Genomic DNA, 27,997 nt, shown 5'->3' with positions numbered 1-27,997 from the left:
TGGGGGTCCTAATGTATTGACCCATACTGTATACTAGGGCGACGTTTTTGTTTGCGACAATTGTTTTTTTCACTCCTACCTCGAAATATTGTAGAAAACACCAAAAAAAGCTCCCTGAAAATTTGAACCCTTTTTATTAGCAATAAGTACTCGCACAAGGCGTGCAAAGATTTCTCATATAAAATACTCGTAAACTTTGAGTTGTTTTCTTAAAAAGTCTACAGCTCAGAGGCCTTTTATGGTATACTCTTGGTAAGTGATGGGTTTTCTTCAGAATTAAATGCTCTACAAAAATGTCCATTGCGGTGTAATCCTAACTTCCCCCGGCGAGGTAGTACCGGTCACTAGACCCAATGTTTTCATGAAATTCTCGTTTTTTGCCCCTATCTCGAAAATAACAAGAGCTACAGAAAAAATATAAATAACAAACTTGTAGGACTTGCAATTTCCTACAAAAAAGTTTTGGAGCACAAAATCGGTAATATCGATATTTCTTGAGATATTTTTGCATCACACGTTTGGGTACCAAGTATTCAAAAGATGAAGCATATGTGACCATAAATAGGATTATATAGGATAGCTCTCAATCCCTGAGCCCCCTATCGGAAGAAAAATCCTTTTAAAAACCTTTCCATAAAATAACAATCATTCAATGCGATTTTGAAATCTGGGAGAAAATTCTTCCCAATTGAATTATTCTTGCCATTTTCTGATTTGTAGATGTAGGTGTATCCATAACCTTATCATAAGTAGTTTCAGAGATAAGCGATATGGAATATGTATTTTGTATGGGAGGTGCCCCATCCCCCTTTCCAATACAAACCACTTTTCGCCATAAGTACGTTAGCAAAAGCGGTTCCATAGATAAGCGATATTTGAAATTTGGTTTGTATGGAAGATGCCACGCCCACTTTTCCAAAACCTACCACTTTTCGCCATAAGGACGGTATTGTTAACATATGTAGCTGTTTCAAAATTCAGGATGTTAGCAAAAGCGGTTCCAGAGATAAGCGATTGACAATTTCAGTTTGTATGGGAGGTGCCACGCCAACCTTTTGCAATACCTATCATCTTTCGCTGTAAGTAGGGTAATTACAATTTATGCATCCGTGCCAAGTATCAGCGTGATTGGTTTAAGAGATAGATCAGTTTTCACATTTTAGTCTATGTCAGATGCCACGCCCCCTGTATAGTGGGGTTAACATTTCTGGATTAGAGGAAGTTATATCCCTTCAAGAGAACGGTGCCCTCAAAAAAGGGGGTTCAAAATTGTATTGTGGCGTATTTATATATATGTAGATACCTTCAATATACCACTTTTGCTACACACCCTCCTGAAAGGACCTGTGGTGTCATCTAATCTATCCTTGATCAAGGTACATTTTTGTATATGCAACTTATTACGACAAATCTAGGCATCTGAAGCAATAAAATATTTTTTTCCGGCTAACTTGCATGAGGCGGCCCACTGTGAGCCGTGCAGTGTTGCCAGAGAAAAATTTCGTTTGGAGCTAAAACGGTCGAAAAAAGAGCTAAATAATACTAATAGTAGCTAAAATGAAGAGCTAAATATTTTTGTTAAGGTTGAGCATTTATTGACGTAAGGTTGTTTTTACATTTTCGGAAATTTTAATAAAAACAACGAATTTTATAAGTTTAAGTGTTAAAAAATCTTAACAAAAAAAATAAGGTGCATATATTTCAAATTCGTTGCTATGGAAATTATAACAGTGAACTAAAAATACTTTACAAACTGTTAAAGTCTTTGATTTCAGATATTTGGATTGAATAATTTTTTCGCAAAATTTTTCTGGAAAGTTTTACTTCCAGCTCTCCTTAAAGGTAAAATTAGTAAGGTAAAACAAAATCCGCGCTGTCATAAAAGAATTTTTTTTAAATTAATTTTTGAATTCTTTTACCTAGATCCAGTGTTTATGGTGGATACACTGCATCTCGAAATTTTCCATTTTATCAACGCTTAAGTTTTGGCTTATTATACCAAATACAACTAAAACTTTCTGGAGCTAAAAAAGTGCTACATAAATTTGAAAAGAGCTAGGATTTTCGGAGCTTAATAGAAAAATAAAGAGCTAAATCTAGCTCCAGAGGCACCAAAATGGCAACACTGGTGCCGCTTGCCTTAAGCCCCGGCCCCTGACCATCTCTGGAATAGACATAGTAGGGGTATTCTCGAAGTCTTGCACGATGCATGGATTGCACGAAATGCAAAAATACTATTCCAAATTTCGAAGAGTACGAGAGCACCCCATTGCAAAGTGGTAGCATGCATGGGTAGCAAGCAGCGAAATTATGTATCAAATACAATAACAAGAGACAGCAAAAAAAATGAAGTGAGCGAGATGAGAGGAATGAGAGAAATATGTAGCAATTCCAACAACAAAACAACTAGCACAGGGTCGCATTTATTTTGCTATGCTATTTTGCAAAATAAATACATGGGTGTCGACGTTGCATATTTTGCAGCGATAGGAAATTTTGTTTCCCATATATTTTGTTCTTGTGTGTTTGCAAGTTGTGCAATCCATGCAAACCGTGCTACGTGCAATGGCTTTGCAAGATTTGGAGAATACCCCTAGTATGTTTCCTTTGCATTGGTGTTGTATAAGTGACAATTGGGAAAATAGTATTTGGCGCACAAGCATTTAAATTTAGATTAATAAGAAATTTTCAAGAATATTTATTTTGTATTTGTTTTTATTAGTTGATAAGATAAGTTGAAAAATATAATACATCAGCTTAAAGGATGGAAAATTAGAGCTCTAAAATATAAAATAATATAGGGGTATATTTTTTTCGATATAGAACAATCCTAGGGGGCGCCGGCATTAAAAATCCGACCTTATTTTTTTACATACATACATACATTTTTGGACCACTTTAATGTGCATAGGTAAACATATATACATACATACAACTGCTACACATAATGCTTTTTTACATTTCATCTGCATCTTCCAAAATTTTAAGGTATTGGTTTAGGTCAAGCTTTCATGGTATATTTACTGGCTACTTATTACGAGTGTATTTGTGCGCTAATCGCATACTACTTGGTGCAATCATTCCGTGATCCGCTGCCCTGGTCCTACTGTCGATCGGAGTGGGGAGCGAATTGTATTGATTCAGCGCCACGTAGTTGGCTTGGAGATGACAAGTTCCTAGATTCTAAAGCGCTTAAGGTGTCCGGTGGAAACTGGAGCTTGGTTTACGGTAATCTAACAAAGCAAAATGAGGACCGAGTTATTTCGAGTTCGCAATTATATTTTGTGTAAGTTTTACGTTATTGCCTCTGCTAAGTGTATTTGCTTTAAAGGTTGTGGGATGTAATAATGGCCAATTTTATTTGTTTAAGTTAATTCTGATTGAACTTTCACAGCAAAAATGTGTTGAGGGAGAAAATAAACATCGATGACGGGATCGGTTTGCCGAACTGGGAACTAGTGTTGGGTCTCTTGGTATCTTGGACAACTATATTTATGGTCATTAGAAGGGGCGTAAAAAGTTCCGGCAAAGCTTCATACTTTTTGGCGCTCTTTCCTTATTTGATAATGGCAGTTTTGTTAGTACGGGCCGTAACATTACCCGGTTCCGTAGATGGTATAATCTATTTCATTAAACCCAATTGGGGAAAAATACTGGATCCTAAGGTAAGTGTACTGTTTTTACTCAAATTGTATTGTTTATTGACTTGTACATACGTACAAATGTATGTATGTATATGTATGTATGTATATACATACATACAGTTACCTTAATTCACAAATAACCAACAATTTTCTCTTTGCAACAAAAAACATTATAAAAAGAAAATTAACAAGTCATTTTTAAGAAAAGAACACAATCGACTTCAATTCTCATATAAAAATTTTACATTATCGATAATTTCTTCATGATCTAATGATCGGATCTAAACCAAATTACCACCACAGGGACCACCTGTGAGTTATGCCGCAACTTATGCGGTAACATACTCCATAGCAACAAAAGTAGTTAATTTCGTTAACAAATTATAAGTTTGTTTTCAAAAACAAATGAAATATTAAAAAAGAATAAAATTGTTGCAAGAAATTATTATTCAAATATCGCCTGTAGCAATAATAAAACGACTCATTTCGGTAATAAGAAAACGACTCGCCCAGGCGAGTTGCCTGCGGCGGACGTTTTAGAGCGACTGGTAATAAGAAATCGATACCGGCCGATTGCCGGCAATAAATTTGTTGCTGAAGGCGACAAGTTTTCTTATTTCCGGCAATAAAAATTGTCTGGTGGGCGTTGTCGTATCTTACCAAAATATTTGGAAAACACAATTTCGAAAATTTGTTGGTTAGGGCCTTTGTGAATTAAGGTAACGATATTTTCCTCCACTTAATGTGTATGGGCAATAAATAATAGAACATTATGGTTTCAGGTGTGGTACGCGGCAGTCACACAATGCTTCTACTCACTCTCGGTCTGCTTCGGCAACATAATCATGTACGCATCGTACAATAAGTTCGAACACAACATTCACCGGGACGCAATGATTGTGACCACTCTGGACACTTTCACTTCGCTAATTTCGGGTTTCACCATATTTGGCATTCTGGGTAATTTGGCTTACGAAATCGGTACTGATGACATCGGCACCGTGGTGAAGGGTGGCACAGGCTTGGCGTTCATTTCATATCCAGATGCGATTTCCAAGTTCAAAACTTTGCCACAAATATTTTCGGTCTTGTTCTTCCTTATGCTTTTTATCCTTGGCATTGGCTCAAATATTGCAATGACGTCGTGCACAGTTACAGCGATACGCGACAGTTTTCCACATATTAAGCAGTGGCACTGTGCTTTGGCTATATCTATAATAAGTTTCTTTATTGGATTGGCCTACGTCACACCGGTAAGAAAACGAAATAAAAATGGTTTTTAAGGCAAAAAGACATGATTACATCGGCTCAAATTGTTTCCAATATTTTTCAATGTACTAGTGAAATGTCCATGTAAATAGGTATGTCAACACCTTGTTTAAAGAAAACTTAAAAAAATAAAAATTTTTAGGTATCGGTTTCTTGTTTGAGGACACTCCTCGTGGACAACTTAACTCTACATTTCATGGTTTGGTCCATTAATACATTTAAGGCCGCATGGGAACACTTTTGCACAGCTTCTTTACTCTTGAAAATTGTAGTGAATTTAGTTTTAAAAATGTTAGCAATGTTTCCGCATGACGCCATGAAGTGGCCGACGTTTCGGTTGACGCTGAAACTAAAGCGATCTATGTGGCTTTTACAACAACAACATTCTTAATGCAATTTCGTAAAATCCGCCTTAGCTGCCAAAGCAAATATGTCACACAAAAACATTTGAAGAAAACCGACTTGATCGTGTCTAGATGCCTTTAGGAAAAAAGTATAACACATACTGCCATTCGCAGAATAGGTTCAACATGATCATAAATTATAACTCTCTTGAAATGAGCATCTACTAGATGGTTCGCATGTTCTTTTCGTAAATTCAATGTTAAAGCCCCTCACTAACAAACAACGCCAAAAACAACTACATTAGCACTACCTTTAGTAATATTTTGACTTTTTTCAAAATTATTGACGAAAAATTATAACTTAACCGTACAGCAGAATAAGTTCAGTGCAATTAACTTTTGGTTAAAGATAAATCTAAAACGTAAACAAATGCGGTTCAGTGCGTTTTTTTATTACTAAGCAGCGTACCCATATTACTTCATTGACTAAAATTCCTCTCGAAAACGAATTTTAAAAGAATTTGAGGATACAGATACATATCGACCCCTAATTGCGATTTTATCTTAAGCGACAAATTATCGAAAAAAATTCTTTTTGTTGCAAATACGGCTGAGCTCCAAAACGTGAGTTGCAAAGCAACTATACAAGTCATACATTCCTCAATGCAAATGTGTAATTTTTGACGATGTGGCATGTCCCAAAATGTATCGTAAAAGTTATCGAACTAGCAAACTGCGCATCTCTAAGCTAACTGATACTTTGATGACATTTCTAAATAAACAAATACTAGTTACAACGTCCTACAAAATCACAGACTTTGCATATTGAATAAGCTGAGATAGGGCGTTCTCAACGAAATTCTGGGATAGGGCGTTTTCAGTCAAATTCTGAAGTAGGGCGTTCTTGAAAAATTTTCTGTGATAGGGCGTTTTTGAACTGGCTACCGATATAGATCGATCTTCCACTCAGCCATCGACATGTACTTACCAGGGATGTTTCGAATGTCATATTTTTCACATTCGCGAGTGCGAATGCGAATGCGAATATTAGGAATAACATTAAAAAAGCTATAATCAACTTAAGTCATCGTTTTTATTAATTAAAAATTTTGTAAATTATGTACAAGAACATTGAACGCATGCTTAACCTGCATGTACAGTGTTTTAATCTAGTAGTCAAAGTTCATATAATATTAAAAAAAGTAATTTTCTGCCTTTTCGCCCATGAGGCGATTTCTTATAGGCTCGTATATAAGGCCGGCTGCACTGAACAATTGCTCACTTGGAACGCTGGCGGGTGGACGGCTCAAATATCTGCGGGCCAGATCTGTCAATTTATCGTATTTTAGTTTAGTTTTCCACCATTCGATATGATTTTCACAGAGATGAGCTCGGTTTTTTTTAAGACAGGCTTTCAATTGAGCTTTAATTTCACATTTTTTAATGTCTCCGGATTATACATCCGAGGCCTCGACTTTTAGCAGTACTTGTTGAAGGCCCATCAATGTTGCTTGATATACTATTTAACCGTTTAGTGCCCGAAGCTAAACGCCGGCTATTGTTCGCACCCTGGTTAAACAGACTTTGAGTGATTTCAACAATATTATAGTGAAATCTCTGCCCATGTACACATTCGCATTCGCAAAACATTCATATCATTTGATGCGAATGCGAATGTCGAATGCGAATGTGTAGAATGATGAGAATCATTCGTACAACGAATGCGAGTGCAAATATGCGCAACATCCCTGGTACTTACTTTTCATATTTTACCGCCATTATGCTTGCTCGTTTTGTTTTACATCCAAGTTAATATGGATGTTCTCGCTACTTTTCTCCGCGCATCGGTAAAAAATAATGTATTTGAAAGCCGAATACATTGTATAATTTTACGTTCTCAATTTACAACGCTAAAAACAACTAATAATAGCCTAATGTTATTATTTTGGGTTATGTTATGAATTGAACGGGCTTTAACGGCGAATTTACTAAAACATCTTCCGGATATTCTAGTAGATGCACCAGGCCCAGAAGTTGCAGCGAATCATGCCATATAAGAGTGGCGGATTTACGGGGGCGAGGGTTTCCGACTCCCTCCCCGCTAGAGACGGCGGTATTATTTTTTTGTGATATTACTTTTCAAAATACCCAACGTACGCATTGTATATAAAAATATACCTAATCAAACCACAAGCACATACAGGATTTAGAAACAAATATTTTCATAAGCTATTTCTCTACAATCTTCCAGGTTTCATTTTAGAAACTCTTTCATTGTTTAATTTACAGAAAGTTGTATATCAAATGAAGTCGCAACGATGCAAGTCCATTCAAACGTTCTAGCCAAGTATGATGTGATCCGTTTGAGTGTTGAAAATGGACTTTCTTGCTTTGCTGTCGAAACTGGTAAAACAGCCAAAATACTCAATATCGGTCACGTATTCGAAAGCATTTTAATTGACCATTAAAAGATAAAATCAGATAAATAAGAAATATCTTACAAATACTTGTATATTGCAATTGAATATCGAAATTACGCTTTCGTCAAGTGAAGCAAACAAGTTTTTGAAAATTTTACCATTCGCTCGTCTTCTCCACATTTTGACGTCCAATGCAAACTTATTTTTTGGAATAAATAGTTCATAAAGTTTCTTGCACTTATCGAAGTTGGACTCATTTACATATACATATAAAAAATACAGAGACTCGAATGAGGGCACTTATTACCTAAAAAAAAAAACTTAAGTAGCGCTATTCCTTATTGTAATATCAGAATATTATTCATTCTTAATCAAATGAGGAACCGGCATAAGGCGCACTTGATTTTCGGGATTTATCACTAGTTTTGAACTTATTCGGCTGAGCAGCAGTGTACATACATACATACATAAGTACATACTTATTCCTTTCCAGGGAGGTCAATTTATTTTGACTTTAGTCGATTTTTACGGCGCTTCAATGATTGCATTAATACTGGGCATATTGGAGCTCTATGTTCTGGGTTGGATTTATGGAGTGGATCGACTTTGTAAGGATATAGAATTTATGATTGGCCACAAAGTGAGTCGATACTGGCGTTTATGTTGGGCGTTCATCACACCCGGAATAATGACGTTGATTCTGATTTACTTCTTTGCTACATACCAATCACTCACCTACAACAATGTTGAATATCCGAATTGGGCTTATGGTAAGCGAATTTACTTATGGTCTGATTATGGCAACTTAACATAACTTACGGCTCTCACTTAAAAATTCTGTTAAATGGATGTTGCTTAAAATTGAACAGCCGAAACTTAACATAACTTAAGGCCACGTCGAAATCTGCTTCATTTTGATTCTCTAAGTTTTACGTTCCGTTAAGTTAAGTTAAGTTGCCCTAATCAGGCTTTAAAGTGCACTTTAATCTAAAACAAAATATTTCATAAATTTATTTCCTTAGCGCTTGGCTGGACAATTACTGCCCTGGGTGTAATACAAGTTCCATTATGGGCCATAGTGGCGATCGTGCGCCAACCTGGCGAAAGTGTAAATGAGAAAGTTCGTGGTGCCTTCCGACCTGTACGTAATTGGGGCCCGTCGGATCCCCTGCTTCGTGAACAATACAATAAGAATCTCGCGAATGAGAGTAATTCGATGGGCACGGGTTGCTGGGCCAAGGTCAAGAAGAATTTTCTCAGTTGAACAGATATGTGATTCATTAGGCAGAAAATACTGTTTAATGCTTGCCAAAATTGATATACATTTGTATTATAGATTAAGCAGAAACGAGTACACTTATTGTATAAATATAATACTAAACTATGTGCATATGCATGTACTTGAATCTATGGAAAATCGCCAGTATAAGCTTTAAATAAACATGTTGCACAAGTAGTTACGTTTACTATTGTACGAGTATTTTATTGAAGATATACTACAATATTTATTAAATGCAAGGCACAACCTATTTAATAAACTTCTTCGTATACGTGTAATGGGAAATAGGTTCGTTCATTCAAGAATATGTACTCCTATATATACTATGCACATATACATATTATGTAGTTTCTCAAAAGGGTGTTTTCCCATAGTAAGATATCCTGATTTTTCCTCTTTATTTAACGAACACCAACGATTTTCATATCATTAACTTATGTACTTGCTTCGGTGGAAATTCAGTGATTACTGTTATAACAACATGGTAAATACATAAGTTAATAATATACATAGCTTTGAACGGCTTTCTAATCTGAATATTTTACTAAGTGAAAACACTTTCTTGATAAAGTGTATGTATTGTATACAGATTGCAGTTTAGCTATTAAAGCTATTGAACATATTTCCCGGCTTCGGCATCGAGGATAACAATCAATTCACCATTCTTTGGCAAAACTCTGCCAGCTGGTAGGTCCTCTTTGTCCTCGAAAACTCTCTACGGTAAGAAAAGTATGTATGTACATCGTTCAAAATAATTTTAATACATGTAGTTTAATCTGCAATCTATACTCACTTTAACCATTTCTGCTTTCCCTGAGCCACACATTGCAAAAATACAGCACTTGGCATTGTTGATAAGTGGAAAGGTCATGGTAACCCGCTGCGGCGGCGGCTTAGGTGAATCTGCGATAGGTGCGATTAGAAGTGTCTTCTCTTTAAGCAATGCATGATTTGGAAATAGAGAGCAGGTGTGTCCATCAGGTCCCATACCCAGGAGCAATAAATCGAATTCAGGAATGCCATCAGTGCTTCGCCCAAACTCTTTCCTTAGCTTGCGCTCATATTCAGCGGCACACTCATCTAGTGGTAAACCAATGTTAATGGGTACAAATTGTTGTAATTGTAAATTGGTTTGCGGCACCAGTTTGGATTTGTAAGCACCGTACGTAGATTCCGGATCGGTTTCGTCAACGTATCGTTCATCACAGAAGAAGAGTTTCCATTTGCTCAGGTCTGAATTGGTGTGTGGAACAGCCTTACATAAGAAGTTAAGTACGGAGCCACCTTTATAATGAACAACATGTAATTATTTCCTTTTCGTCTTAAGATCAAATACATATCGTCACCTGAAATGCAAAGAGACGCAACAACATCGCAAATTAAATGGAAAAAGTCGTGACTAATATTTGAATTTTTTTTTTCATAAAATGATGTGGGGAGTTGTAATTCGACGAAATCCATAATATAAATCAAAAAGTAGTTATCACCTTTTGCATTTCAACGATGATGTTTGTTTGTGACTATGGTTACGTCCTTTTGCATTTCAGGTGACAATATGTACATGCGTAAGCATAATATAATAGAACTAACGGGTGATTTTTTTGAGGTTAGGATTTTCATGCATTAGTATTTGACAGATCACGTGGGATTTCAGACATGGTGTCAAAGAGAAAGATGCTCAGTATGCTTTGACATTTCATCATGAATAGACTTACTAACGAGCAACGCTTGCAAATCATTGAATTTTATTACCAAAAAAAGTTGGCAGAAAATCCGCTTTTTTATCGACAAATTTTGTTCAGCGATGAGGCTCATTTCTGGTTGAATGGCTTCGTAAATAAGCAAAATTGCCGCATTTGGAGTGAAGAGCAACCAGAAGCCGTTCAAGAACTGCCCATGCATCCCGAAAAATGCACTGTTTGGTGTGGTTTGTACGCTGGTGGAATCATTGGACCGTATTTTTTTCAAAGATGCTGTTGGACGCAACGTTACGGTGAATGGCGATCGCTATCGTTCGATGCTAACAAACTTTTTGTTGCCAAAAATGGAAGAACTGAACTTGGTTGACATGTGGTTTCAACAAGATGGCGCTACATGCTACACAGCTCGCGATTCTATGGCCATTTTGAGGGAAAACTTCGGAGAACAATTCATCTCAAGAAATGGACCGGTAAGTTGGCCACCAAGATCATGCGATTTGACGCCTTTAGACTATTTTTTGTGGGGCTACGTCAAGTCTAAAGTCTACAGAAATAAGCCAGCAACTATTCCAGCTTTGGAAGACAACATTTCCGAAGAAATTCGGGCTATTCCGGCCGAAATGCTCGAAAAAGTTGCCCAAAATTGGACTTTCCGAATGGACCACCTAAGACGCAGCCGCGGTCAACATTTAAATGAAATTATCTTCAAAAAGTAAATGTCATGGACCAATCTAACGTTTCAAATAAAGAACCGATGAGATTTTGCAAATTTTATGCGTTTTTTTTAAAAAAAAAGGTATCAAGCTCTTAAAAAATCACCCGTTATATTTAAATAACTAAAACACGTTTTTATTGCAATGTGAACTAAAAGTTAACATTATCATTTTCGTTGTTGGTGTTTGCGACAGAGTAACCGACACCGAAACCGGTTTGTCTCCAAACCAAATTTGACAAGGAATGACGGAAAATCGTTCCACATTCCATCATAAAAATTAAGAAATAAGTTTATATATGTATAATGATTTTGTCGGCCGCTATGGTGTAGTGGGAAGCAGCGCGCGCTTCCACTTCGAAACGCCTGGGTTCAAGCCCTGGTCAAAGCAACATCGAAAAACAATATAGAAAAAAAATAGCGGTCGTCCTTCAACAGGCAATGGCAAACCTCCGAGTGTATTTCTGCCATGAAAAACAGCTTCTCATAAAAATACAATCGCCGTTCGGAGTCGGCGTAAAACTGTAGGTCCCTTCTCTTTGTGTGACAACATCAAGGCGCACGCCACAAATCGGAGGAGAAGCTCGGTCAAACATTAACATATGTGTAAGCGCCAATCTATTATTATTATAATGATTTCGTGTAAGAAGAATAGAAAGTTTCCTAACTTCATCCAATCCAATTTTACATACTTTTTAAATAAGCTTAAAATAGGATGAAAGTGATTAAAATTAAATATTCAGTACGAAAGCAAAACGTAGATTGCTTGATACCAACTTGTCCTTTTTATCGCTAGCGGATTTATCTACTTATTTCTACTATATATAAGCCATTATTTTTTAAGTCGGACGGATTACGTAAAAATATTGATATCGTGCCTCCGATTCGCTTAAAATTTTTATGGGTTCTATACATGAAATCAGCTAATACGTATTTGAAGTGAAATGACGGGATTAACATTTCAATCAAAAAATCGATATTGCGGAACAAATGTTGTTAACGGAGGGATGTTCTGCCGAATTCCGAAATAACATCTGCATTTTGCTAACTTTAGTCCTACAATTGCCACGCCCATTTATAGAGGTTTGTCGCCTTAAAGAAAATGCTTGCCATACAAATATTATTAGATACTGGATAGGAATTCTAAATTTAAATTTTTGCAAAAACCCTATTTTTAAAACCTTGAAAAATTGTTGAATCTCACAAAATAAACCACCCTGTCGCACAGTGCTTCCCTTCCATATAAAATGTGGGCAAAAATAGAATTATGGACGGATTTAAATAAAAATTTGCTTCTTACTAAAATTAAGGACGCTAAATTCAAAAATGCAATTTGTTTTTGGATAGCTTTTCTACTTTAAGTGTAAATGCAGTTTGAAATTGAAAATTTGGGTTTTTGTGGCTTTTACATAGGTATGTACATATAGTTCGATCTATTTTCAAAAGTGAGGTGTCAAATGACAGCGCTTGGCCTGTGAATGTGCAATAAAGATTTTTATTTTTGAAAAGGGTTGCCACCTGTTACAAATTTTATTAAAATTATTCAATAAGCCAAATGAATTAGATATTACAATATGCGTATCAATTGAACTAGTTTTGAAAATACTTTACTTCTAAACGACACGTAAAAGAGTTGCCGCATTCTTAAAAAATCAAATTCACTTTAATTAAGGTAACAAGGTAACTGGAAAATGTGTAACTATATGAGTATCAGAAAAATTGAAAATTTTGACATATTTATAAAGAAATAAGTGAAGAGTAAAAACATTCCTGAGTTAATTTAAGAGTCCAGTAATTTAAAAGAAATGTAATCAGAACAAATCACTGATTGACAATGTATGTATTTGTAATAAAATAACAAATACGATGGCGTAGTCCTATGGTTTGACGTAATTAATATTTTAATTTAACTAATTTCGACTTTACAAACAGGTTGCAACCCCATTCGTAATATTTTTAAGCTAAAACCTTTTTAAACCTCTTTCGTTTGACTCCCTTATGGTGATACCTATCTATTTAAATTACTTAATTCCTTTAATTCAAGTGGAATTTAATTTTTTAAACAGGTGGCAACTCGCTACGGGTAGTTAATACACATTTCGATCGATACCCATCTCCTAACAATTAATTTGACTTATACAAAATTTTAATCAAATTTTTTAACAATCTAATTTTTGAACAAGTGGCAACTCTTTAAAAGAAAATATACCTTCTATTGTCTACAGGTGAGGCTTTTTAATCTGACACTTCATTTTTGAAAATTGAACGAATCGTGAAGATCTCAAGGCACTGACAAAAAATGAAAAAATTATTTTATGCATTAGCGAAAAACGCATTACTTCAGAAAGTACAAAAAATGAGCAGGTTTTTATTTTTTTCTTTTGAAAGCTAAAAGCCCGTACTATTTAATAAAATAATAAAAAATAACCTACTTTTACATATATTTTTTATTAATTCCATTAAAATTTAGCATTGTTTGAAATTTTGTTCAAAAAAATTGTTGTCCTGGAATACCGCAGGGACACCCTGTTTTTAATTTTATCCCAAAATTTTAATTCCTGTAATTCTCTACTATCTATATGGAAACAAGAAACGTCAAACCAACATTTTATTTCAAAGAATTTATTTTGAAAATTTTTTTCTGTGAAGAGCTTACGCATGGCTATGCTCTTATTAAAATTCTTAGTATAAAATTTGTCGACTTTAGTGGCTTCCTGGCGGCATATAATTAATTTTTTAGGGAAATGTCTGTTTAATTCTTTTTAGTGGATAAATTGTCTTCACAAAAATACCAAACAAGTTCACATTGCAGATAAAGAATGCGTCGTTAAAAAGGTATTTTAAAAAGAGTTCTTGAAAACGCCCATTTTTTTAATCATGTTTTTTTTTTTATAGATAATTAAACAAGGGTTACGATTGTATAATCTTAAATACCGAATTTACTGGTCTTCACTTTGCACCGCAAACGCGGGACCACGCACCATTTTTGTTGGAACAGAAATGAGGGATTACACATGCGGGATCCGCGTGATTTGAGACTGCGGAAAAAAATTAAAAATAAGAATGCGCGTTGTGAACGTACTCGCCGAAATGTTCGTCGTGCATGGCTGTATTAAATATACATCATTTTATAACTCAGTAGATAATTTCAGGAGTTAAAAGCCCTCCCGAAAGGCCTTCACTCTACATTACCTTCTTTTTTGTATGGACTGTGATGAATTGAAGCGATTCTTTTTTCGCTACCCATAGAAAGCCTTCCAGAAGGGCTTTTATAGAACGTACTTCAGCAGGCTTTTTTGAGGAGTGCATTGAGTTTCGCTATGTTTTTTGAGGTTAGAAGCAAATCCTGACGTGATGGAGCAAAACTGACTTCAGATTCGTGTTCACCGAATCCAAAGACAAATAAAACACCTGTTTTGTTGTTGAACCTTTCATCGAATTTTTTTGTGGGCCTGCGTAACTGATTAAAATTTGAATTCGTTCGCCTTGATAACTAGCTTAAACTTTTTACACTTACCGATTTATGTACACTTGCCGATTTATGATCGCATTACACAAGTGTAAAAGAACAGTCCGCTTCTATCGATAAGTAAGTATGCCAGCGGAAAAATAAATTATTTTCTTGAGCTATATTTCGAATACTCATAACTAGAGCTCGGATTTTTATGCAAATGGAATATGCAAAATGTATTAAAAAATTTTAAAAATTACATAGTTACATATGGTAAAAACAGATTTTTTATGCAACAATTTAAATAACACCTACGAAACAAGACCGAAGTCATTTGGACTAGTGTCCATGTTATTAAGACTTCAGAGAAAATTAAACATGTTTTGTTAAAAGCATATCTTCTAATTTATTATCAACTTGTATCTAGGTTAACTCTTTAAAATACTTTAGTAGTATTTATCTGTGGGAATTCATTCCCAATTACGGCCACAACCGTTGCCAAATTCTCAAACTTCATAGACCAGGAGCGCATCCTGGAGCAGAGTAGGGAGAAAACCCCAATCCTCTCTTCTTTAGAGTCGGAAGAGGACCAACTACCCTCCAATGACGGAGTTGGTCCTCTTTCCACAGCACAGAAGAGTAAGTATCGGGGGCGAAACGCAAGCACGGCTCTTCTGTGGCTGACCGAACTGCTCCTGCCGCTGCAATCAGTAAGCGGCCCAGGTCTACGGATGTTACTTCAGAAGCCAGTGGAATTTGATGGATGTACCGACATCCAAATTTTCTTGTGAACGTTGTAAGAGAAGGTAACCTGTGGTGACAGACACCAATGGCTGTCCCAATGCCTCTTCGAGTCATAGTGTGGCACGGTACTGGTACGGCATTGCCCAATTCCAATCATCCAGACAGACCTCTGGCGCCACGAAACGCTTTCCTCAAACCAAGGATAGAAGTGATGCAAGGGTCGATCGAGGCAGAACTGCCGTCGCTATTCCCTCGAAGCAACTACGTCTGGAGTTCTGGGTCCCGGGCAACTTATTGTGAGCTCGTAGAGGCCCTCTGCTCATTGCCGTAATGGGGAGGGCGAGTTAGACTCGGCAGATGACTACCGCGGAAATTAAACGCTGATCCGGGCCGTCATTGCCTCCGGCACTGTAGCCAATGCTAGTTCATAAGAGAGGGATGGAACCATTGTGGTGAAATGCCTCTCCTAAGCTAACTGGGATTGGCTCAAAGCTGTGGAGCAAAGAATACTGCTCACAAGGGGAACATACTTCACTGTTGTGCCAATAACGAATGAGAGATAAAACTATGAATGGAAGAGCGGATTACGTGCCGTGGAAACGTAGTATAAATATGCAAACATATCTACGGTAGGTGCTTCTAGTAGGATATATATACAGGAGTGGCACCTTTCTAATCTTTATTAAATGAGCAATTTTTTTATGTAATGTAAAGTTATAGCTCAGTACATTTTTTTCCACCAGAGATAGTCAAAGTTGGAGAAGAAACTATCAAAAAGTTAAAAATCCCAAAATAGTCCTATCCTATCTGGAAGTATTTTACATAAAAATTTACTAAGTATAGCCTGGTTTGTAGATGCAGTTAAGGAAAATACATGAAAAGGCACGATTTATTTTAATTCAAAAAAATGTAAATATTTCCAAAACGGTGACACTTTTACCTGAACTTTTTTTGTTTATCAGAGAGCTCACATACTGAGGGTTGCCACCTATTTGAAAATTTTAACTCAGTCAAATTGATAAAATAAATGAAATATTGCCATGTGGGTGTCAGACTAAAGAGTTTTAAGAAGGCCTACTGCCGAAAATATGTTTTAAGAGTGTTGCCACCTGTTAACTAAAGTACATCGATAAAATAAATGAAATATTGCAACACGGTCATCAAATTAAAGAGGTTTAAGAAAGATAACTGCTGGACATATTTTTAAAGGGGGTTGCCACCTATTTGGAAATTGTAACTCAGTTAAATTGATAAACTAAATGAAATATTGCCATGTGGGTGTCAAACTAAAGAGTTTTAAGAAGGCTACAACTGAATATATGTTTGAGAAGGGTTGTCACCTGTTTAAAAATTTAGCGCAATTTAATTGATAAACTAAATGATATATTACAATATAGATATTAAATTAAAGAGGTTTAAGAAAGCTAACTTCTGGAGATATTTTTGAGTAGAATTGCCACCTCTTTGAAAATTTAAACTGAGTTAAATTGATAAAATAAATGAAAAACAGCAATTTGGGTATCAAACTTTAGATTTTTAAGAAGGCTTACAGCCGAAAATATGTTTGAGGAGGTTGCCACCTGTTTGAAAATTTAACTCAGTTTAATTGACATAGGTATCAAATTAAAGAGGTTAAAGCAAGAAGACTTCTGGAAATACTTTTGAGGAGGGTTGCTACCTATTTGAATACTAAACTAACTTGAAACTAAAGAATTTTTAGAAGGCTTACAGTCGAAAATATGTTTGAGGGGTGCCACCTGTTTGAAAAATTAAATTGGAAAATGAAATGAAATGTTACAATATGGGTGCTAAATTAAAGGCAGAAGTATTTTCAATAGCATTAAGCCCTATCTAAAAGTAAAGATTGCAAATATTCGAAATATTACATAATTGGTTCCAAACGAAAATTGTTAGGGAAAGCTTTACTAGAGATGTTTTTTTATGTTTCCACTTATCCAAAAGCCGAACAGCTTGAATGAAAGAACTAACAAAATCTTATCAAACGAAGTGATCGTATTATCAACGAAAAGTTGTATACCGATTTCGGAATAAAAAATAAAAATAATAATAAAAAACTACTGATACAAATGAAAAAATGATAAATCCCATACCTAGCGAAAACATAAAAATATCCCATGAAAGCTGTTTAAAAAATCCTTAAGGAAAACTTAAAATTGATGTCACCATTTCCTAGCATTATAAAATAGTTAACCTTTAGTCATAAACAAATTCACTTGGGGTCACCATAGCCTACTACGTACTATATTGCGAATAAAGGGAATGTGCCAGCGTTAGCGTGAGTTTTCCCGACTTCCAAATATCTAAGAATCTATGTTAGTGAAATACACATCTACCTAACAAGACCCATATTAATTAGCAGTTTTGCCATTTTGGTGCTTTTGGAGCTACACTCTAAAAAATCTGTTTAAAAATTCGACTATAAATCGAGTATATTTTTGTTTATTTTTAAAATTTTTTGGTAAATTTACACGATGAATTTTCTCGTTTACACATTTTCATGTGTAAAAATCCTTTTTGTTAGCGGCTTTACACAATTCTCCGGTGAAATCAAACTGCAGATGTGTATTTTGTAGGTTTTACATACTTTCGTAGTAAATTTACGCACACCACAGCAGCTATATTACACTCTAAAAAGTCCGAAATTTAAACAAACTATTCGTTGAATAATCGAGGATGTAATTTCGCGAATAATAAGGTAGGAAATCAGTAACCTACCTTTTAGCTAGGAAATCTACAAATTTTTTTTAGAGTGTAGATTTAGCTCTTTAATTTTCTATTTTGCTCCGAAAATTAGGTTTTAGCTCCTAGCTCTGCTTTAGCTCTTTTCAAATTTATCTAGCATTTTTTTAGCTCCTGAGAGTTTTAGTTGTATTTGGTATATGTAAGCCAAATTAAAGCGTTGATAAAATGGAAAATTTCGAGATGCAGTGTATCCACCACAACTCTTGGTTTTTTATTCATCTTACGCTTCATATATTCATAGTTCTAAGTTAAATAATTCAAAAATTAATTAGAAGAAAATCCTTTTCTGGTAGCGCGGATTTTGTGTTACCTTACTAATTTTACCTTTAAGGAGAGCTGGAAGTAAAACTTTCCAGAAAAATTTTGCGAAAAAATTACTTAATTCAAATATCTGTTATTACAGACTTTAGCAGTTTGTAAAGTATTTTTAGTTCACTGTTATAACTGCCATAGTAACGAACTCGAAATATATGCACTTTATTTTGGTTTTGAAAGATTTTTTCAGCACTTAAACTTATAAAATTCGTTGCTTTTATTAGAATTGCCGAAAATGTAAAACCAACCTTACGTCAATAAATGCTCAACCTTAAAAAAAATATGTAGCTCTTCATTTTAGGTACTATTATTACTATTTAGCTCTTTTCAGCTATTTTTTCGACCGTTTTAGCTCCAAACGAAATTTTTATCTGGCAACACTGTTAATTAGATGAGCTGCTTCGGGTTTTTAGAAAATTTTTTCCAAAAACCAGCGAGAGCAATTTGAATAACGTTGGACAATATTGTGAAGATTATGATTATTATTATTATTCTGATCTCCTTTTATATGCCCAATCAGACATTCACAAATTAAAGCGCGAGCAGAAGGGAATTTATGATCGCATATTGCAAATGTTAAGATAATAAGAGTTGCAGAACAGAATTACTCACGAACAATTTTTTCCAAGGGCGTGTAATTTCTGACGTATGCCAATGACATCGATATCATCGGTAACAAAAACCTCGAAGTCTGTCCTGCCTTTTCCAAGTTGGATAACGAAGCAGAGTGATTGGGTTTGGTGATCAATGAGGACAAGACGAACTATCTCCTGTCATCAAACCAAGAGTCAGAGCATTCGCACCTTGGCATCCACGTCGCTGTTGCCAGTTGTAATTTCGAGAAAGTAGAAAATTTTGTTAAGTTAGGAATCAGCATAATACCAATAATAATGTCGGCATCGAAATGCAATGCCGAATTACTGTAGCGAACAAGTGCTACTTTGGACAGAGTAGGCAATTCGGGAGTAAAGTTCTCTCTAAGTCACTCATCACGCCCATGCTGGTATATGTCACAGAATGGACAATGACAACATCAGATGAGTCGGGTCTTGGAGCAATCGAGAGAAAGATCTTACGAAAGATTTAAAGGCCCCTACGGGTTGGGGACGATGAGTACCGCAGACATTGGAACGATGAGCTTTATAAGCTTTACAGCGGCTTCACCATGTCGTTTGAATGGGAATCGCGTTCCTGGTCTAAAAGTTTTCGCGTCGCAATCCGCTGGTAGTAGCAGAGCCAGAAGGAGGTGCCCACTGCAAGGAAGCACCAAGACTTGGCTTTACGTGGCATTTCCAATTGGCGTAAGTTGGCACAGAGAGAAGCGACTGGCGTGCTTTGTCAAACTCGACTAAAATCGCTTATGCGGGTACAGCGTCAAATAAGAAGATGCAAATGATAAATGACCTTCTTCTCGAATGCGCCAGGAAGAACTAGGAGAACATTCCTTATAAGATTGTGGCAACGGTTCGATGAAAAAATTACATAGCCGTAGCTCTCGCTTCGTCTGGAACATCAACGACATTGTTATGTTACCAAGTGGAAACACTTTTCATTTAGCTCTTATGCTGCCATCCGGTATGGGAAAAGTACTTATTACAAAAATGTAAACTCATTGTTTGGGATGAGTGCACGAAGGCACTTAAAAAATTTCTTGAATTTCTTGATCGATCGGTGCGAGATTTGCGTAGAAATATTCAGCCAATCGGGATTGCCTGTAATTTCTCGATTGACACTAGCGGGCGAGACAAATGCTTGCCTGAAATATCCAAAATTGTGGCAAGACGAACATACCTACATACATTGCAGTTGACTACGAATATGCGTGTCCAACTACAGAGTGATTAATCAGCGTAAGTATTGTCGCGGCATAGGGAACGGAAAGCTGCCAGTCAATGAGAAATTAGCACGAATTTTGTTGCCTGATAATTTTTTTTACTTAGAAACATCGAAAGGAGAATTGATCGAAAGAATGTTTCCGGATATTCAAATTATTATCGGAGTCATGTCATCGGAAGGATGTCTATCAACTCAATAATGTCTTTCAATCCAGCAAACGAAATGATAAAATAACATATATGTACGTCGATAAACACCGTTGTGGAAACAAATGAAGTAGTTAATTATCGAACGGAATTTTTGAACTCGATTGATCTTCCAGTGATTACCCAACATACTGGAATTTGAAAATAGATGTGAATATTATCATGTTGCGGAATATTAATCAGCCAAAACTCTGCACAGTTAAGAAATTGATGAACAACGTAGTGAAAGCAAAGATGTTAACGTGGCCTTTCAAAGGTGAAGAATTCCCATGATTCCGACCGATACACCATTTCCATTTAAAATATGCTTATACACCATTTCCATTTAAAATAGGCAATAGAAAAGCAGAGCCCTCTCTCAACGAACGAAACTCACGCTCTACAAATCTCTCATCGTGCCCGTCCTTTTATATGGCGCAGAATCTTGGACGGTGTCGAACAAAGGCTTTGGGGGCTTTCGAGGGAACTATTCTACGCAAAATCGACGGCCCTGTTTTCGTGGATGGCGGATATCGGAGAAGATGGAATGACGAACTGTATGAGCTCTTTAACGACATGGACATAGCTAAGCGCATAAAAATACAGCTATTGCGTTGGCTTGGACATGTTGTACGCATGGACGACGACTTTCCGGTGAAAAGATCCTTCGACTCCGCACCCATGGGTGCACAACGAAAGCAAGGGCGCCCACGAACGCAATGGAAGGACCAAGTGCAGAAGGACCTTTCTGCGCTCGGGATAACCAACTGGCGCAAATTCGCGCAGGAGAGAAGCAATTGGAGAAGCTTTTTGGTCTCGCCCCAAACCGACAAACGGTTGTAGTGCCAAATAAGAAGAAGCAGTGAAAAAATTTAACATGTAAATATTGTATGTACATTCGTTAATAAAATCAAGCAATTGAGTTAAAAAAATTTAATTTTTTTTAATGGAATTATACCAGTGCGAGGAATTTTACCGAAAATCGTGAAATTTCGTGGTGGCTAACGAGGAGAAAGATAAAATGAGTTGACATCGCTGGATGATGCATACTTCGCATAACTTCGCACAACCACTGGTACCACTGCAATTGAAATGTCACTTAAGAAAATGCGGGGCAAAATCTAAACTGAACAGATCGCTAAGTTTTTACAAGTTCGGCTAATTTCTAGGTAACGGAGTACTAAAAAAGTGCATACATACAATATGACAGTTTGAAACTTATGCGAAGTATGCATAATCAGACCATAAAGGAATCAAAATAGATATGCGTGTATACCAAAAGGCTCAGAAGGAAAAGATAAAGCAATTCAAGTCTTTCTGTCCGTCCTACGTCCGTGCAAACTAATACTCGAGTAAAACATGAGATATCTCAGCGAAATTTGGTATACCTTTATCGAAGGAAGATGGTTTGTTGATTTTTTTTTTTAAGTTAGAAATGTGGATTAATGTGGACCTGGCAGTGTTGCCACTTGAAAATATTTTTAGGTACCAAAACGCCTACCAAATAAGTTTCCAAATTACCTAAATTTGTTCACCATTAAAACGATTTTTCTCGAGTTTGCGGGTTTTTTAGCTACACAAAAGCTGAATTTTTTTGTAAGCGAGCGAGAAAAGAACGTTCAACTCGGATACAATTTCCTTTTAGCTACTTAAGCAACCCTTCCGGTAGCTGGCAAGAAACATGTGATTAGTTCAACGGGATTTAGGCACAAAAAACAATAGAAAATAGTAATTATGCGAGCTATTTGCGCAATATATATACTTATTTTCAAATATATATCACGTATATACGAAAACAAAAATTTCCCTCTCCACTTCCCCATTAACAATTCACAATAGAGCAGTTTTTTCACTTAACAACACTACTCTTCAGGTCGCGTAGTTTTAACCGACCTGGCTGAACTCGGATAAATAGCGGAGCTTGTATTGTTGCTTTGCGTGTATTTCGTCATTTGAGCGAGTGTTCTTTTGTAGCTCGGTTGTAAAAGAATGGGCCTAAGTTAGCAGCAAAAATTAAAATTACACATAATATTGTTTACAGTATTGGTTAATCATTCATATCAACCTTTAAGATTAAACAAAAAAATTCAGGCCTTTAAATAAAAGAATTAACGTATTGTATAAAGAACTTTTGTAAAATATGTAAATATCTTTGAGATTGATTAAATTCATATATTTCTTTTTTGTGTGAAAAAAACAAAGGCAGACATTTTATGCATTACAATAAAAAATTTCCAAATTCGATTAAATTTGCATACACTCACCCTTTGTTACCAATACACTTTCACTTTGCAAATTGCCTATCACCAATTTTTCTTTCAAGACGATAGGTAATTTCTCGTTAATTTCAACAGCTAATCGGTCATAGCTTTGGAAAGTGAGTTTTTGTTTGCAGAAAATTGTCTGCTTAATAAAATATAAAAATAAATAAAGAAATCATATGCGTGTAAGCAAAGTGAAAGCAGTGCTTTGAATGTGTGAACGCAAATTAAGCGAAGAAATTTTAATGTTCAATTTGGTTGTATTTTCAAAATATTTTTTCCTACCAAAAGCTTCATCAAACCAACCATGCTACCAACGAAGAACGAAGCTAGACGGTGGACCTGAACCAATTTTAAATCGAAGGTCATAGCACATCATATTTTTTTGCTAACTTGGGTTAACTATGTTATGAATAACTTGTAAAAATTTTATAGCCCATAACTTATCGAGCCGTTTTTGAAAAAACTCATTTTGAATGAAAATTATTCCTTTTCTTTTAAAACTTTCACGCACCCGCTCTAGATGACAAATTGATACCTTACAGTTTATATTTATTTTGTAATGTAACTTGTACGATTTATACACAATCAAGTTAGTATATGGTTCAAGTGTCTTAGCTTGTTTTATGCACAAAATGGCGATAAATTCAAGAAGAAGAATTCGAGAAGATTGTGCGCGCACAACATTTGTTCTTTTTAAGTTCCGAATATAAGTATTCTTTATACTTGAAATAGTTTGTGTCAAGTATATCTACAAAACAATAACATGTTTGCAAGACCAAAAGACCATGCATGCATATAGGCAAGGGTCTAGGATTCTATAGCGAGCAAGCTGTAGAGTCCCTACATTCCGACTTTAAAGCAACTGGGACAAATATAAAGTATTTGTCAAGCATCCCGAATATCCTTCTAAATTACTGAGAGCAGTACAAAATACAATGCTCAACATGTATAAGCTACTGTTTAAAAAATTTAAAGGGCTGTATGTAAAACACCATGCTGCTCTCCTATTAGTTGTCCAAAAATACATATATAATCTATATATAAATACGCCACAAGAAAATTTTACAATCCCTTTTTTGAAGGCACCGTTCGCTTGATTTCTATGAAACATACACCAATTTAAAGGATATACCTTCTTCTAATCCAGAAATGTTATCCCCGATATATAGGTGGCGTGGCATCTGACATATAGACTAAAATGTGAAAACCACAATATCTCTAAAACCAATTACGCTGGGGAACTGATGCATAGATTGTAAATACCCTACTTACGGCAAAAAATGGTAGGTACTGGAAAAGTGGGCGTGGCACTTCCTATACAAACTGAAATTCTCATATCGCTTATCTCTGGGACCGCCTATGCTAACGTCCTGAAATTTGACATATGTTGTCAATACCGTACTTACGGCGAAGAGTGGTAGATTTTGGAAAAGGGGCGTGGCATACAAACAAAAATTCTCATTTCGTTTATCGCTTATCGCTGGAACCACTGATGCTTACGAACCGAAACTTTACACAGCAACATACACATGTTGTGAATACCGTACTTACGGCAAAGAATGGCAGATTTTGGAAAAGGGGGAATGGCACCGCCCATACAAACTGAAATTCTCATATCGCTTATCTCTAGAACCACTTATTGTAAGGTTTTGGAATTTTATACACCTACATTTATACACATATAAAATCGAAAGAATCATTCAACTGGGAACCATTTTCTTCCAGATTTTAAAATCACATTGAATGGTTGTTGTTTCGTGCAAAAGCTTTTAGAAGTATAAGTGTGTTTGTCTTTCGATATTTGGCGCAGGGATTGAGAGCTATCCTAAAAAAATCATATTTATGATCAGATCTGTTTCACGTTTAGAACACATATTAGTAACATAAGATTTGGTGTAACTTTGTAGCCCAGTCGTGTGATGGAAAAATATTGGGCTTTGGCCCAGTCTTGACCAAAACCCGCGTAAAACCGCCGTTAGAGAAGTAAATATTATCTTCTGTTGTAAATCTTCAAGATACTTTCTCAACCGTTAACGATTCTGATGAAAAAAAGAAAGAGTTTATTTAGATGTGGGCAATTTAGTTTTTAACCTCCAAGAGGCTCTCAGATAAATATAATCGAAAAACTTATTTAAAGTCTGAATTGGTATATGTTTGACATATTAGTCAGCGATGAACATCTTATCTGTACATACAAATACATATGCATATTTTTTATAAATGAAAATCGAGGTTCCTTTTTCGGTCTAATTTCAAAAGCAACTGAAGAAATTTGGAGGAGACTTGATAGAATTAGCATTAATCAATCTGGTATTAACGTTCATAATTTTAAGTTTTCCTGTAAATTCGCTATAAATATGCTGGTGGACTTCAAAATGTAATTCGCATAAAGAGTTAGTATTTGTGACAGGTAAAATTCGAAATTGTATGAAAAAAGATGTCGAATTCCGACAACTGGGCGATACTAGTAAATAAAAAATCTGCTTTATACCCGGTACAGTTTGTAGAAATAAACGATATTTTTTTCAATAATAAAAATTAAGTTGTTTATAAAATATCGTGAATTTTTTAAACAAATTATGTATTACATAAAAAATTAAATAACGAGTGTTGTAGCATTAATAGTGTTTCCTTCACATTACAATTTTTGAAAAGGGCCAATGTAATGCTTAAATCCGCAGTCCAATATGTATGTATGGAAATTTTAAAAGAAAAGGAATATTGTTTATTTAAAATGAGTTTCTTCAAAAACGGCTCGACAAGTTCTGGGCTATAAAATTTTTACACATTATTTATAACATAAATAACCCAAATTAGCAATAAAAAATGATGTGCAATGACCTTCGATTTAAAGTTGGTTCAGGCCCACCGTGGCTACCAATTTTAGTCCAATTGGACCAAAGCGGCAACGCTGGGTGCTGGTTATATAATGTTCTAGACTTTTATAAAAAAGTTATACGCAATGAAAAAAAAAAACGAACAAGTAAGAAAGTCTAAGTTCGGGCGGAGCCGAACTTTAAATACCCGGCGCAAGTATTAAATATGTTTTTTCACCTTTCCGAAACCTTCCGCTAGATGGTAAGCCGGGGTGTATCAATTTTGAGTAAATTAGCGTCCTTCAATTTCGAAATATTGAAGTTTCAAGCATTTCTGAAATTTACCGTTATATGAGAAGCGGCCGTTATTTTAGTCCGATTTCTATAATTTTCAACGTTTTGCTTATATGTGGCAAGCACAATAACCACACCGAGTTTGGTACAAATTGGTTGCTGTACCAGGGCCAACAACTGTGCCAAGTTTGGAAGAAATTGGTGCAGCGGTTACCAAGATATACACATGTAACCATAAGTGGGCGTGGCTACGCCCATTTTCCAAAAATTTATAATATTCTTATTTTTCGTCGAAAAATTATTGTAAATATCAATTTTGAGCGAATAATCTCCAGTAGTTACTAAAATATCGCAGTTTTCGTATTTCTGAAAATTACCGTTATATGGGAAGTAGGCGTGGTTATTGAGCGATTTCAAAAATTTTCGGCCATTTAGTATGTTGTGCGAAGGCCAACAACTGTGCCAAGTTTGGAAGAAATTGGTGCAGCGGTTACCATGATATACACATATAACCATAAGTGGGCGTGGCTACGCCCATTTTCCAAAAATTTATAATATTCTTATTTTTCGTCTAAAACTTATTATAAATATCAAATTTGAGTGAATTATCTTTAGTAGTTACTAAAATATCGCAGTTTTCGTATTTCTGGAAATTACCGTTATATGGGAAGTGGGCGTGGTTAAAGTCCGATTTCGCCCATTTTCAATACCAACCTACCTTGGATTAACGGAAGCCTACATACCAAATTTCGTTGAGATATCTCAAGTTTTGCTCGAGTTATCGTGTACACGGACAGACGGACAGACGGACAGACGGACAGACGGACAGACGGACGGACAGACAGACATGGCTTAATCGATTTCTTTTTTCATCCTGATCATTTATGTATACATTTGTCTATATCTATCTCGATTCGTTTTGGCTGTTACAAACAACCGTTATGTGAACAAAATTAATATACCCTTGTGCACAAGTGCGCTCGGGTATAAAAATAGCCAAAATCAATAAGTTTCCGGCGGCGGCACTTCAGAAATGACGACTGCGCTGGCGCGTTAACATCTATCACATTCATACATATCGTCGTTTAAAGTACAAAACGGCGTATCGTCATTCTGCAAAACCGCGTAACTGACATTGGCTGCTAAAAATTGGACAAACTCTTGGCTTAATCCTTATCCATTCGTCCTGAAATATACTAGCCGGAAATACGATTGCTTTATAAAAAAAGAGAACCATTTTGAAATATGAGTGTTTTTACTCTCTGGAAAATAATTTATGCAACCTCACATACGCGGTTTTGCATTATCTTGATACGCGGTTTTGCATTTTGTTGATACGCGGTTTTGTACTTTAAACGACGATATGTATATGTATACTACGCCAAGGGCATTACTTCGACCTTTGCCAATTGTTGTGTTTTAGAATTGGAAATATTTGTGCGTACCTGAGAGTCCAACGCGAAAAACTCCATTGTTCGCGATTGCCTGTTGGGCGCACTTTGAAATTTCACTAGTCAGTCGCTCGATAACCTGCGATTCATTGGCCACTACTATTTTTGACATAATTATAAAAATTCCAATTTATAATATGCTTGAAAGTATGAATTCTAATGCAGTCTTTAATATTTGTGCACTTATCTGACAATCAGCTGTAACCCTTGTGGTAAGTTAGCGGCAAATGAGCTTTAACCACTTGTTGCGATAAGCATTTCCAATGCGTTATGTATACACAAACATATGTCTGCAGATATGTAATAAGTATGTGTGTACCAGCGTTCGGACTTAACTCCGATAGGAGTAGACTTTCTCCGTTTAATGAAATATTTTGAAAGTTCTGCGCTTGACTTCAAATCTGCTTCGATAGTTTACTTTCACCCCCCGACTATGTTCCTTATTAAAAGAAACGGATCTTCGGTTTTCTTCGATCAAAGCAAGGATAATTCTTAGAAGGTGGTAGCCGA

General features: G+C 35.8%; 2 protein-coding genes across 9 annotated transcripts in view; one reads left to right on the top strand and one right to left on the bottom strand.

The window, feature by feature from the left end:
* LOC118742389 (sodium-dependent nutrient amino acid transporter 1) overlaps positions 1–9,133 on the top strand; it is a 59,172-nt gene extending 50,039 nt beyond the window's left edge. For 5 of the 8 annotated variants that reach the window (XM_036474430.1, XM_036474434.1, XM_036474432.1 and 2 more), the window contains 4 exons: positions 3,395–3,665; positions 4,427–4,897; positions 8,171–8,447; positions 8,700–9,133. In XM_036474430.1, coding sequence (XP_036330323.1) covers positions 3,395–3,665; positions 4,427–4,897; positions 8,171–8,447; positions 8,700–8,941 — 1,261 coding nt within the window. In that variant the 3' untranslated portion in view covers positions 8,942–9,133. Of the gene's footprint in view, positions 1–2,988; positions 3,287–3,394; positions 3,666–4,426; positions 4,898–8,170; positions 8,448–8,699 lie in introns of all 8 variants that reach the window. The other 3 variants (XM_036474436.1, XM_036474437.1, XM_036474438.1) reach the window with 1 other exon arrangement.
* Position 9,134: 1 nt separating this feature from the next.
* Positions 9,135–27,729, bottom strand: LOC118742390 (probable 6-phosphogluconolactonase). The gene is made up of 3 exons (XM_036474439.1): positions 27,482–27,729; positions 9,750–10,240; positions 9,135–9,671 (listed from the first exon to the last, which is right to left on the bottom strand). Exons 1-3 carry the CDS (start codon positions 27,597–27,599, stop codon positions 9,567–9,569), a joined length of 714 nt encoding a protein of 237 aa, XP_036330332.1. The 5' UTR covers positions 27,600–27,729; the 3' UTR covers positions 9,135–9,566.
* Positions 27,730–27,997: the final 268 nt, after the last annotated feature.

This window comes from Rhagoletis pomonella, unplaced genomic scaffold (assembly GCF_013731165.1).
Source record: "Rhagoletis pomonella isolate Grant_MI unplaced genomic scaffold, Rhpom_1.0 Rhpom_scaffold_00007, whole genome shotgun sequence".
NCBI classification, from domain to species: domain Eukaryota; kingdom Metazoa; phylum Arthropoda; class Insecta; order Diptera; family Tephritidae; genus Rhagoletis; species Rhagoletis pomonella.
The sequence above is the reverse complement of the archived record's forward strand: the minus strand, read 5'-3'. Positions and strand labels throughout refer to the sequence as shown.

Excerpts from the sequence above, each read along its gene's own strand:
- LOC118742390 (XM_036474439.1), bottom strand. The coding sequence starts at position 27,599 with ATGTCAAAAATAGTAGTGGCCAATGAATCGCAGGTTATCGAGCGACTG. Across the intron at positions 10,241-27,481 it reads TTTTCGCGTTGGACTCTCAG|GTGGCTCCGTACTTAACTTC; the intron begins GTACGCACAAAT and ends TTCATTATAAAG. Across the intron at positions 9,672-9,749 it reads GGAAAGCAGAAATGGTTAAA|AGAGTTTTCGAGGACAAAGA; the intron begins GTGAGTATAGAT and ends TTCTTACCGTAG.